The sequence below is a fragment of the Peromyscus maniculatus genome, chromosome 9 (assembly GCF_049852395.1).
Source record: "Peromyscus maniculatus bairdii isolate BWxNUB_F1_BW_parent chromosome 9, HU_Pman_BW_mat_3.1, whole genome shotgun sequence".
Lineage (NCBI taxonomy): Eukaryota > Metazoa > Chordata > Mammalia > Rodentia > Cricetidae > Peromyscus > Peromyscus maniculatus.
Window position 1 is genome coordinate 24,329,556 of NC_134860.1, and position 14,375 is coordinate 24,343,930.

General features: G+C 43.2%; 1 protein-coding gene across 5 annotated transcripts in view; it reads right to left on the reverse strand.

Moving 5' to 3' along the window:
• Nek10 (NIMA related kinase 10) overlaps positions 1–14,375 on the reverse strand; it is a 201,288-nt gene that overhangs the window by 44,357 nt on the left and 142,556 nt on the right. For all 5 annotated transcript variants that reach the window (XM_015994002.3, XM_042284371.2, XM_076544479.1 and 2 more), the window contains 4 exons: positions 9,149–9,338; positions 8,981–9,067; positions 7,093–7,147; positions 422–459 (listed from right to left, as the gene is read on the reverse strand). In XM_015994002.3, the coding sequence (XP_015849488.1) occupies positions 422–459; positions 7,093–7,147; positions 8,981–9,067; positions 9,149–9,338 (370 nt within the window). The remainder of the gene's footprint in view (positions 1–421; positions 460–7,092; positions 7,148–8,980; positions 9,068–9,148; positions 9,339–14,375) is intronic.

Here is a 14,375-nt window from a genome sequence, read left to right on the forward strand (position 1 = left end):
ATACTTTATAGAGTAAGTGGTTAATATTTTCATGAAGGCAGAAATGCAAATTTTGGGAAAACAGCTTATAATAGTTTGATCAGTTCTGTGCCACTGAACAGCAAGTCAGTCAGAATTCTCCTCCTATGTGTCACAATTTCCCCTGGGTATCATTCAAGATATCTTAGACTCACTCATCATGTGCTTAATATCAAAATGATCTACCGAGTACCGCCATGATCTTTGGGACTGTGGAGAATCCCAGCAGGCAGGCTCTAACGGTCACCCTGCCACTAACTCGCCTCTCCTTCCTTAAGTGTGTCCTGGGCATGCGGGCTTTCAAAAGCAAGTCGAGAGGCAGCAAAGCTGAGGAGAGAATAGCAGAGAGGGTGAGCTCATACAAGCTTGCAGGAAGGCATGACTAGGATCAGCTCTGAGTTACCTGGTCTTGGTCTTGATCCCAGGCCTCCAATGAAGTCCCTGGAAACAGAATCAGATAGGGGCCATTAGGAAACTTCCACCTAGTGATGAACAGTTACTGAGAGTTGCATTGTGCTACATTCAATAAAGAGAGAAACCAGCATTTTGAATGCAAGATAGACTTTGGGCTGGCAAACAGAAGCACCTTGTCCTGCCAAGGTGGTTTGTGATGAGCAAATCTTTGAGATGAGCAAGAGTGTGAAGCTCAGGCTAGTCTCAAACTTGCTACATAGCTAAACCTTCATTGGCTGTGATTTTTGTATTAAAAATCATTTAACTTTTTATGTGTAGTATTTTCCATGATTTGTCCTTCAGATAAAAAGTAAAAATTAAAAACCAACCATCGTATAATATTTCTACGAGAGGAAATCATTTTTACATTGTAACAGTTACATTTTCATAGGGCTTCCAGTGCTCTTAACACCCTTCCTCCATGCTTCAATTCTAGATTGCCCAACCATTTTAGAAGTTGGTCCCAGAGTCTGTGGGGGTGGCCTTCACCCCCATCGGGGATACTGGTGAACAACCTTCCTCTTCCTCTTCCTACTGGAATGCAAAACCTACTTTTTACTACTTTTCTGCACCCTAACAGGTCACATGATGCCACCCAATCCAACAGGTACATGCTGAGCACCAGTGAGGTGCATGGTGGGAGTCTGCTCAGCAGCCCCAAATGTGAGGTGTGGACTCCTCTCGCTAACACGCTGACAATTGTCTTGCCCCCTCACTTCCCTTTATCACAGAATTTTCAGTATTCACATGCAGCTCATATCTAAGTTATGAAGTGTAACAAAGCTGGCACGCATTTACCAACCAATCAAGTTTAAATGCGAGAAAAAATCCCCAGACTCTGCACCACGAATGGCTTCTTCCTTTATTGCTTTCCACCTCCTTTTACCACTGATTTTTAAAACTTTCTAGGTAGACACATTTTTAAAAAGTAAAAAGAAAAAGGTGAGATTAATCTTATATTTTTCATCAAACATATCCAAAATACCAACCTTTGAAAATGAATGTTTTATACTGTTTTGCATTTAAAGTAATATCAAACTAAACATTGGGTGCCTCAGTGGCACTAGGCACAGTTTCGACTGCTCAAGTCAACACATGTGCCCAGCTATCTCCATATTAAACTGTCCTGACTTTCTATAGAAGCCGTTGGCCACTATCCCTCACCCACACATTACTCAGTGCACAGAGCTGCTGGCCTGACACCTCATGGTCCTCATTGCCTTAGAAGTGAATTAAAATACAACTTGTGGAAAGCTTTCATTTGTGTTGACAGATGTTCTGGAAAGGCTGGTAACACACAAACTGAGTTAGTTATTTCAAATATTCTTATTAAATAGTATGTGTGATGGGAAAAATGACATGGATCCCCCAACTGTGCTCAGCTGCTCCAACTTATGTGCTGCTCTGTACAATTCTAGATTCTTCTTTAGTAAGCTTTAAGGTGGAGGCTAGAGAGATGGCTCAGTGGTTAAGAGCACATACTTCTCTTGCCCAAGTTTGGTTCCCAGCACTGATATAGGGAAACTTACACCCACCTATAACTCCAAGCTCCAAGTGGGATTCAACACCCAATGCTGTTTTCTGTGGGCACATATACATACACACACGTACTTAAAAATAAAACAAGCCTTAGAGAATGTTCACGGAAAACATCACACACACACACACACACACACACACACACACACACACACACACTTATTCTTTCCATAGAGGCCCTGCGTGGGTAGTGAAAAGAAACCACCCACATAGTCTCAGAGTTTCTTTCTCCGCAGTGCAGCAGAAAACCCATTAATTTCTCTGAAGATGAGCCAGTCACAAGGAGGGACAGTCATTTGTAACTTCAAAATGGCATAGCTCCACTATAAACAGAAGCCACAGCTCTTCCTGGGCAATTGCTGGGCCCACAGGCAGACATGGTAGGAATGAGGCAGAGCCTGAGGAAATTCTGCATGGAGGCACACAGAATGCTTATGACCTATGGACAGTTGTGATTCCAGATGATGGCATTCCCACAAGAGCTCAAGCTGGCCACAGGGATGATTTAACACAGGAGAGATTTCAGACATGTTTTCTGGTGAGAAGACTTAGCATATTGAAGACGCTGTCTAATGAAAGTTTTTAAATGGGCACAAACGGCTTCTAAAGCTGGCGACAGCCCTTCAGAAGCTGAAAGGATTCTACAGGTCATGACCTCCAGCTGTCCTCAGATGTAGCATGAACTAGTCCACAGCTCATAAGCCCGAGGAGACGACCATGCTGAAGTGAGTGCTAGCCTAGACCTCCCTCCACAGCAGTCAGTGGGAAGGCAGGAGATGCAGCCGAACTCTGTGGTTTCTAAAACAGATTTCACTCTAAATTAATGAAAGCACAGTGTGAATTGGTTTGGTAATTATTTTGTCAGAAAAGCGTGAATTACTTGGATAATTATTTTGTCATTAAAGTCCTGGCCGTGAAATAGTAAGCTCTAGAATTTTCTCTCAAAGAAATCCTTTAAATACATCATTGGAAATGAGAAGCTTGGCTTATAATACATGTCATTTGAGGTCACTGCAGCCATGACATACAAGATAACTAGAAATCTTCAACATTCATGACCATGACAGGCAGGAGAGGTGAACTGAGGGAAGTTGGGCTCTCATGTTTAGTCAAGGTCTTCATCCACGGTTAGCAATGTTAACAGAGTTGGTATCTCGGTGAGGGGGTGGTGCCAGGCTCCTGGCCTTCCCTTCAGACTGTACCGATGGCTGGAAGCAAATGAGCACCAGCCAGGCAATCTTAGAAGTGCCATAGGAAAGGGATAGTTCTTCCTGGTGGCATAGCACTGTCTGCTGTAGTGGTGCTGCTGGGGACATTGCTGGCTTGTGACCCTGCCAGAGAGAGAGGCCAGGTTGACTCTGGTAAGCAGTGATCAAGCATCCATATTCAAAAGAAGCAAAATGAGACCCAGATTATGAAGGAGAAGTGGAGGCAGGATGGCTGCACGTAAATAATGAGATGGCTGTGTGTGCATGGTGGGGGGGACTGTGGGTCCTTCTGGTCACATCTGTGATGCTGGATGGTCAGACACCTCTGCAGCCATCTCTCTCTACAAAGATTAGAGTCAGGAGCACACCCTCAAGTAAAAGCATCCTCACAAAGAAGGTATTCACTGCAGGAATCTCTGACACGGCAAACACCCCATGTTTCAGAGCAGCCAGCCAACTACACCCTGTTGCCTTGGCAACAGAAGGCAAGTAGGCATGGAGAAATCTTGTTGCCTAAGCAACAGAATAAAAAAAAAACGGACCTTAATCTACAGCTAACACTATAAATTAATTCAAGGAAGTGAGCAAGATTTCAGGCCTTTACAGCAAGAAACTCAGAAACTGTAGTGAGATAACTCATTAATTTACTAATGAACAAGCACCCAACAAATATCTGTGGATCAGCATCTGTATGCAACACACTGTACCAGGGAAGTAAAGGAACACCCACATACTATTTAGCCTAAGCCTGGCAAACCAAAATAAATGACCAGATGAATGTTCTTACTTTTTTGAGCTGGGGTTCTTGTAACATTGTGCAGTGTACTGGCTGGTTTTGTGTGTCAACTGGACACACATTAGAGTCTTCAGAGAGGAAGGAGCCTCAGCTGAGGAAATACCTCCTTGAGTTACAGGTATAAAGTATTTTCTCAATTAGTGATCAACAGGGGAGGGCCCAGCCCATGGTGGGTGGTGACACCTCTGGACTGGTGGTCCTGGGTTCTATAAGGTGGGCTGAGCAAGCCATGGGAAGCAAGCCAGAAACCAGCACCCCTCCATGGCCTCTGCCTCAGCTCCTGCCTCCAGGACCCTGCTCTGTTTGAGTTCCTGTCTGACTTCCTTCAGTGATAAACAGCAATGTGGAAGTATAAGACAAATCAACCCTGTCCTCCCCAACTTGCTTTTTGGTCACAGTGTTTCATCACAGGAGCTGAAACCCTAACTTAGAAACTCAGATTGGTCTTGAATTCACTGTTTCCATGATCTTCCTGCTTCTGTCTGGGGTGACCACGTTTGAGCATGTCTTGCCTGTGCTTTCTCTCTTTTACGTTTAGCCACCATCATGCCTGGATTCTAAATTCCAGAAGCTGTGCTTAGGGCAGCCCTGTGCATCGCTGTGGCAGGGGCTCACCCCAGACCAGGTGGCTTTCTGACAAGTACTCGGGGTCTCCTCGTCACCACCACACTTGTTCATGCTGGATACAGGAAAGCCAAAAACCTCTACGGGGATGACTTTCCCATATGTTTTTACTCTAGTATCTTGATCTTCTTTTAGGTTTTAATGAATCATTTGGTTTCTACATATTTTATTAATTTATATTTCACATTAATACACCAAGAAGCCTAGGAAAATCCTAAACAAATTAAATAAAAAAGAACTTTAGCTTTCTATAATGACTTTAAGATAACTAGAAATTATACTTTAAAATTGTCTCATTTTAATTCAGAGAAAGAAGTAAAAAATGTTTAGTTTTCTCCCTCCCGCTTTGTATACTGTGCAGACTGTCTCCTCTCATTGTCCCCGTCTTCCCTGCGCCATGTTCCTTGCTCTATACTGTGAACGCCTGCAGTGAAAACAGCCTGTCTTAAACCAACGGAGCTTCGCGGGGCTCGTCACACAGCTACAGGAACGGGCTTTTAGGCCAGTCTTCAGCCATTGGAACACAGTTTGGGAAGCACCAGCCTCGGTGTCCTGGCCACTTGCCATATTCACAGATTCATAAGTACCCGGTAGACACTACTCCATAGTGTCTCTGCTTCTGGTTGAACATTTATGTAGGTGGAAGTTTCTCTCCCACCTGCCTGTTCACAATACCTGGCAGCCATTTCTTAAATAATTGACTCCGAGGCTTAATATTACTTATAAATGCTCTGCCAGTAGTTCAGGCTTATTACTAACTAGATCTCATACTTAAATTAACCCATTTCTATTCATCTTTGTACCACTGTGTGGCTGGTGGCTTACCGGTACTTTCACATCCTGCTTCTTGGGAGCTCCCTGGCATCTCCCTGACTCTGCCCACTCCCCCCTCTGCTCCCTGTATCACTGTTTGGATTTCCCACCTGGCTCTATTCTGCTTTGTCATAGGCCAAAGCAGCTTTATTTATTAACCAATGGGAGCAACACATATTTAGAGTATAGAAAGACAGGCCACAGCACTTCTATCTACTAACTCTATTTAGTATTATTTGCTACAAAAATTTTAACTAACTCCCAGATTTTAAAAAATCCCCTCAAAATTTTAAATATGTAACATTTTTTTTTTTTTTTTATCTCCAAAGGGTTGGACGAAAATAGAACTATTACAAATGAGGAAGGTTCCCATGGATCCTTCTAGAAATCAAGGCTACAATTACTTGGTGCTTTCAAGATATCCAAATTTATCTGGTAGACATTTCCATTTTTAGGTAAAGCCCTCTTAAATGGGGTATCCAGCTGTATGTCAGAGTTTGCTGGCATCGGCACTTGGGTGTGCGTCCGCATTAAGGGTGCTTAGCCTCTGAGTATCTCTCTGCCGTCTGCTCATCTTCCCCAGCCCTATACTGAGTGCTCCTTCCTGGATGAGAGTACTCCGAACCTAGGCCATCCTCTGCAGTGGCCTAGAACATCTCATAAGCAGGCCCCTCCTCTCTATCTGAGGATCTTAATTGTATGGCTCTGTCTCTGCAGACAGAAAGGCAGTGCTGTGCCCTTGCCCCACATTTCTCTCTTGCTGTTTCTTTCAAACTAATCATCCTGATTGTGTGTTCCCTGCAGACTGCCTCTCCCCGGGCATTCCCTGACCTTATGTTGATTGCAGGAGGCTCTTTCCCTGACGCTAACTGTCCCAGGCACTCCTCACATTCTGCAGCTGTTTCTGTTTCTAGAGTTCCAATATTACTGCAGCCGGCCTTTGAGGTCCCAGCCATGCTTCCCCGGTGCCATCCAAACCAATCTCCTAAGGATCACGGGACTTGCAAAGGCCAAATCTAATAGTTTAGTTCTAGTTCCTACCCCCAAAAGTTATTGTCCCCTAATAAGTTCTCCTTTCTTTTAAAAAGAGAGAGAGAGAGAGAGAGAGAGAGAGAGAGAGTATGTGTGTGTGTGTGTGTGTGTGTGTGTGTGTGTGTGTGTGTGTGTGTCATCTTTTTAAGATGGCTGTGGTTGTATAAAGGAGTTATACCAAATATGTCTGAGCAGGAGTCACAAACACAACATCCAGGCTGGATCCTTAGGAGGAAGGGTGTGTCCCCAAGTCCCCTTTCCTCACCTTGCCCACCTTTGCCATGGAACTGAATCACACACCCATGTTCTAAGGACCCAGGGCCTCAGGTGAGCTCACTGAGCAAGGCTATTCCATTGCCTTGGCTCAGATTATGCTCAGAGAGACTGATTGCTTGGCTGTCACAGAACTAGAAGAAGGCAGACACAGGAGGGGCCAGCCGAGGCCTAGCGCTCTCCAGCATGCTAAACCACTAAGCAGTCCTAGGCTCTGGCCCTGGGAAAGGTGACAGTTTCTATGTCCATATGTCCACAGTGACTTCTGCCAGTTATGGGGCAACTTAGCCCCGAGTGGCTCAGCTCTGCCTAGACTAAACGCACTTTTAGACATACCTGGCCTGTGAATGCCTTTCTCTTCCCGAAGCACTGAAACTTCTCTTTAAAATGCCTAAAACAAGAAAATAGAAGTAACTGTAAATTATCACTCCAGGAACTCTGGCTTTCGCTGCTGTTGTATATTGCCTTGGTTTGTGTCCAGTGCTGGGAGAGTCCCCGCTGGGTGTGTTCCCGGCCAGTGCTCAGCCACAAGCTGTGTCCTGGCCTCCAGCAACCCTCTTTTCAACTGCTCAGGCTCTCCTGTCATGGTAGTCGCCCTTCACTGACCACCATTTTTCTTGAAAGTATTTCCTCAAATATAATGTTAAAAATTACCATGCACTTGATTGGTTTGTATAATGGTTTCTTCTTCCAAAGGAAAGATAATAAACAGAAAACTGTTATTAAACACAACAGCATGTCTGTGACAATTTAACCTTCAAGCATTTGTGCGGACATCTCCACGTGGAGGTCCTTTCTCTCCTTCTGCCTCCCTGCTGCCCATCTCCAGTGCTGTGACTAGGGATAAACACCACCATGCTCATCACCAACCAATGAGGCTCTTCTAGGATTTGCTACACATTTACATGCACGGAGCATTCATTTCTCCTGCATGGTGTCCATCATCCCCAAACTACACATCAAGGCACTTTGTCTCCCAGGCAGGAACTCTTAGGAAATAAAGAGCAAAGAATTGGTCATGGTGATTGTTCCTGAAAATCTGGAAGATCTAGTCACTGTTTTGATGGAGTCATTAAGTATAGAAAAGACAAGGAATATGGCTAAATCCTTGGAACTCCATGTGGATCTTTAGCAAGGCTATTTTCTGCCTTCTCTCCTGGGTTTCATAGCATAATCACTGAGCAGACAGAATTATTTATACTTCACATTTATTTAAAGTCTCTCTAGTTAGAAAATTTAAATCCAGTTAACATACTCTTCAGTGAGATTTATTTTTTTCTCCATTTCTATTTTAACATTTCTTTCAGTTTCATGCCTGCCAAGTTGATTTGATCCCATTTTTCCTTACAGTCTTTAAATTCTATCTAAATATATTATTTTCTTTTCTTTCCTATTCTTCAATTTTTTTTAAATTTTTTGTTATTATTTCAATTTAAGACTAATATTGGGCTGGTTTTACACATCATATTTTTCATAGTCCTAAACATTTAAGATATTTATTTTAGTTAGATGCAATAAATATGTAATTGTGATATTTGATTTCATTCATTAACTTGACGCATTCTAGAGTCAGCTGAGAAAGGAGTCTCAGTGAGGACTGCCTTAGATCGGGTTAGCCTGTGGGCATGCCTGTGAGGGATTTTCTCAGTTGGATTAACTGAGATGGGAAGCCCTGCCTGTTGTGGGTGGCTCCACTCCCTGGATTTGGTCCTGGCCTGCTGAGTATAGAAAGTAGGCCAAACACAAGCATGTATGCATTCACTTCACTCTGCTCTCATCTGTGACTGTTTTAAGTTCCTGCCTTCCTGCTCCCTACTGTGATGGATGTCATTCTGGAACTGTGAGCTAAAAAGGCTGTTCCTCCCCCTGAGCAGCCTTTGTTGGTGTTTTATCAGTGACAGAGATGAAACAAGGACAATGAGTGAGAATACAGTTGCACAAAAGTTATATTACACCTTGGCTGATTTCTCCCACGAGTTCCTAGTTCTTCTAACCCACAGACTGATGAAATGCCATCTCCATCATTCCTAGTCATTTCAGCTCCCAGGTCACAGCCTGCGTTTGCTCATAAAAATGAAAAAGCACCCCTTTGCCTGGCGTCTGGCCTCTGGCTGTCCACACGAGTGCTGAACCTGAGACAGCAGTCCCACGTTCCATCTACCCTCTCACCCTCAGGACCACACCACTGCAGTCCCACAATGACAAACTTGTACAGTGAGCTTACTAAATGTAGACTCCTTTAGAGGGCTTGAACTGGAGCTGCTACAGTTGTCCAAGATGTCCAGCTCATCGTCCAGCTCAGAATACACATCTGCAGAGAAAAGAAGGGGGTGAGCCTAGACCAGAAGGTCCCCAGTGCATGCCTGCCCTCACCACTCCGCCGCCGACTCACCTTTCTCCACACTCTCCAGGTGGAAGTTGTCCTCGGACAGCACCTCCTCACAGGTCCTGTCCTCCTCCTTCCCACACTGCAGGGCGCCCTGGAAGCCCTCCCCAGGCAGCTCCGCGCTCTCGGAAAGCTCACTTTTCAGGCTGGCTGCTCCACTGCTGCTGCTGCTCAGGCTTGCCTTCTCAAAGGTTTCCTGGAAGGAGAATTCTGAGTCTTCAGCACCCCACCTGCTCTTTTCTGTGCAGGACCCACATGTAAGTGTCTAAGATACCACTGCAAATACTTCATGCAGAAGTGACAGCAGTAGTTCCACCTACGCATCCATTGCTGGGTCCGTTTAATCCATAAACACCAAGAAGTAAACTAAAGTCAACTATCTGACAAAAGACCAGAGACAGCAGTGCCCACACCAAGGGCCGGAGAGGGCTGGTGGCCTAACTGTATCTAAGGAACAGAGCCCAGATGACAGTTTACCAGAAATTTCTCTCCTTTGAGTCTCTTCCCAAATATTTGCAATGGTAGCTACTCATCCCCATATCAGTTAGGAAAGAATTTCTCAGAGGAACATGAATATAAGACAAAGCCAGGCCATGAGGAATGAGCAACAACACCCATACAAGATGAGGGACAGCAGTGATGAGGACTCAGTCACTCAAGGCTCCAGCAACTCCGGCTTCCCTCTTGTAGAACTGGACATGCACTCCTCCAGAAAGTCCTGAGAAAATGAAAGTATGTCTACATTGAGACCACACCTAAGTCATTCATCTGGCCCAGGTCTCAATATTCTGCTACACTGTATAATAAACCATGTATAACATGTTTCTCAGGTTCAATAAAAACACAAAAGGCTGGCAGCTTGGGGTTGTCAAAGCAGATGACACTGAACAAGAAACTACCCACGTCATTCACGATACCAAAGGCGTTCACCAGGTGGGACCATTCACAGCAAGTGTGGAGAGCTGCTTAAGCTGCATGGCTGAAGATCACTAGCAGAGCTAAGGTGCAGGCCAGGGGCACAGAAGCAGAAGCTACAAAAGAGGACGGCTCCAGGCCGTGACGAAGTTCTTGCCTAGCATTATTGAGGCACTGGGTCCAATTCACAACACCATAAGACACATCGACATTTTCATATTGCATCAGTGCAATTAGATGTGAGCATCTGCAAAGGCTGCAGCAATGGTTTCATCTGTCTTAAGAACAGGTATGAATAAAAAAATCATAAATGGAAATTATGAAGTCAGTGGGAAGGATCAGCAGGTAAGGGCCTTGCCAAGCCTGATGATCTGACCTCAGTCCCTGGATTCTACCAGGTGGAAGGAAAGAATCCACTCTCACAAGCTGTTCTCTGACTTCCACACATGTGACATGGCATGTGCACACATACACATAATTTTTTTAGACACTTTTCTTTGAGCCATGGAAGAGAAGAGTGAGGCTGTGAGTTCTGAGTCAGATGACTCCAGACTTCAGGAGGATTAGCTAGTCCAGAACCAGCTCGGCTGTAACCAGTTTCTAGTTTTGCATCTGTAAATCCTGATGAAAGGGAATTCTCAGTATGGAGAGACACTCTTTCAGAACCTATAAGCTGGGAGAAATGGTAAGGAGGTGGACTTATTTTGATTTAAAATATGTTGCTATAATGATCTGCAGATTCCTCTCTACCTACTTTCTCCCTCACTGCAGAATACGAAGCTTTTGTTGTATCAAATATTTTGTCAGGAGAGTACAAGGGTCTTCAGAAAACTAATAAGTGATCCATAAATTTTGCTGAATAAGTGAAACTAAAGATGGATTTAAAATATTGCAAAGATATGATTAATATTACAACAAAGTTTAAAAATCAAATCTGTACTCTGATCTTTTAAAGAAACTTACAAACCCATTCTAAAGCAGTTAGAGGTGGTTCTGGTTTAGACAGCAGATAAGAAGCCATTATCTGTGAGATGAAAGATTTAAAAAAGAAAGAAAAGACAAAACACCAATAGAAAAATAAAAGAAAGAGATACAGAAAACTGAAAAGGGGTCAACTCGGGTCTCCACAAAAAGCTAGCAGTTGTCCCCAGCTGCACACCGCTGCCAACACTGGCTGGACCCAACCATAAACTCCTTAAGACACTGGAGGAAGAAGCTGACGAAGAAACTGGAAGATGGAAAAATGCTTCATGCTCATAGACTAGCAGAATTAACATTGTGGGGAAAGCTATCTTAATGAAAAATAGTGTACAGATTCAACTCAATCTCCATTAAAATTCCAATGGCTTTCTTCACTGGACTAGAAAAAAAAATCCAAGAATCCATCTGGAAACTGAAGGACCATGAAAGGACAAAGCAATTATAAGCAGAAAAAAAGTACTGGTACTGGAGGTATTACAATGCTTGGCTTCAATTTATATGCCATAACCACTATGACAAAAACAGCATGGTACTGGTGTAAGAACAGACAGGTAGACTAACAGAATAGACCAGAGGAGCCACAGCTCCAGCCATTTGATCTTTGATAAAGTCAAAAACATAAACTGGAAAAAAAAAGATAGACTCTTGAGAAAATGGTTCTAGGAAACTGTACATCAACATGCGGAGGAATGAAGCTAGATTCAAGTCTCTTAGCCCACACAAAAATCAATTCAAAATGCATTCAAGACTTTAATCTAAACCCTGGAACACCAGCACTTCTAAGAGACACAGAGAAAACACCTCAAGGTGCGAGCACAGGCAAAGATTTTTGTGAAAGGGTCCTAACAGCACAGGGTGGAACCTCAAGAACTGGCCAGTGGCCTTACATGACATTCAAGTGCTTCCTCACAGCAAGAGAGACTATGAACAGAATGAAGAGACAAGCTCCAAAACAGGTCAGATGTTTACCAGATACACCTCAGATGGGGGATGATACCTAGAATATACAAAAAACTTCAAAATGTAGACCAAGACAACTAATCTTCCAATAAATAAATGGGCAAATTAACCCAACAATTTCCCAAAGGAAAAATATAAAAGGTATGGTAAACACTGGCATGTTCTATGCCCTTGGCTGTTAGACAATGCAAACTGAGAGTGCTGTATGCAGACATCTCATATCAGCCAGTATGGCTGTGGTGAAGAAAACAAATGATAAACTCTGGGAAAGATGTGGAGATGAAGGAGCTTCACCCTCTGCTGCTGGTCATGTTTTGTTTCTTGCCGATATAAAGGTTACATACAAACACGGGTATAAAGGTACCTCAGAAACCCAAGGTGGAACTTCCATATGGTCCAGCTATGCCTTTGTTGGACTCAGAGTCTCTAGGTCCTCTCACAGAGATCCTTGCACATCCATGCTTACTGCTACACTGTTCACAACAGCGAGGAGATGGAACCAGTTCAATGTCTGTGAACTGACCGTAGGAAAATAAAAACCTGGTACACACATGTGGACTTACTCACCATAAAGAGAAACGAAATGGTGACATTTGTATGCAAATAGCTGGAACTGGAAATTCAGATAAATATTCCAGACCCCCAGAAAGGTAAATACCACATGCCTCTCTCCTATGTGGATCCTGGACTTCATGTTTTGTATTTGTGTCTTGTTTGGGGGTATATGCATCATTTAACTTGAGAGGTGTCACTGAGGGGAAAAAGGAGGTTTGCAAGAAGGGTTGGAGAGAGAAAAAAATTGAGAGCAACAGAATCAATATATGTGATGAGGAAGAGGGAGGTGGGAGCAGGGAGCCAGCACGAGGAGGAGAGTGGAGAGGCCAGGGTGAGAGGAGGAGGCTGAACAAAACTAAAGTATGTAGTGAGGATTCCACAGTGAGCCCATTACTCTGTATATAATCTAAAAGAAAAAACAACATAAAAAAGCTAACACTGAAACCCAGTAGACCCACACCACCCAAACCAAAGTTGACAAAGAGCAACAACGCTGGAGGCCTCACACAGCCCAGGTCCAACACCAGTGAAAGAGGTGCGCGCGCCGAGGCAGGGCTTCAGCCAGGAGGAAGGAGCCCACAGGATCCAACGGAAGCAGACAACAGACCGTGTCCTGGAAACTCCTGAGAGCAGAGACAGACAGCAACCACGCGGGAAAATGCATTTCTCATCCCAAACATTCCACGCTGCGTATCTTTCAAATCAGGATAAATGTACACAACTCATTTTCAAAAAAGTGTCAACTTTATAATATTCAAAACATCTAATGATAATTGGTCAATGAATGAGTAAACAGATCAATGAAGCCAAGCAGAGCTCAGAAATAGTTATTCACTTTTGTCAAATGATTCCACACAGACAGTAAAATTTTTAAAAGTGATGTAGAAAAGCTGCATGGTCACATGAAAAATGATATCTTCATTACTATGCACATGAAGTGAAATTAAAATGGGTCATTGATCTAAATATAAAATACATATTTATTTAAATATATTTATATAAGTATATAATAATAAATATATTGATATATTTTCAAAATAAGAAAGCTTACCTTTTTGCATACAAAATTAAATTTTATTTTAAATGATAATAATAATTCAAGGCCTATAGTCCTCCCTGAAAGCTTACTTTTTCAACCATGAGGTATGCAAAACTTTTTTTTAACTAGGATGTAGAAATTATTAACAACCAAGTAAATAAAAACTAAAGAAATAAGTTGGTCTCCATCAATATTATAACTTTTCTATGCCTCAAAAAATATTACTAATAAGTCAGTAGGTATACCACAGGTTATGAATTTTTATAAAACATCCTTAACAAAAAGCTAGTATCAAAATACATAAAAAGGTAAAAAATTAAAAAAACAGACTAGTAATCTAACAAATTAATGAACAAACTGTTTGAACAGACACTTAGCACACACACAAACATGCACACACACAGACACGTAACCGGACACAAGCTTTGACAGCACTGACTGCCAGGAAAACGCACACTAAAGGCACAAAGGAGACACCAAGGATAAAAGAAAAACAAAACACCTCAGACACCAGAGACACAGACATCGGCAAAGACACCACAGCCGGAACCACCACGTCTTACTTATACTCCTGTTGTTGTGACAAAACCCCATGACCAAGGCAGCTTACAAAAGAAAGCATTAATTGGGCTTATGGGTTCAGAGGGCTCGAGTCCCGGGACAGTAAAGCAAAGGCATGGCACCAGCAGAAATAGCCGAGAGCCCACGCTTGATCCACAAGCAGGAAGCAGAGAGGACACCGGGAAGGGCATGGGTCCCCCAGTGACGCACCCCCTTCAGTAA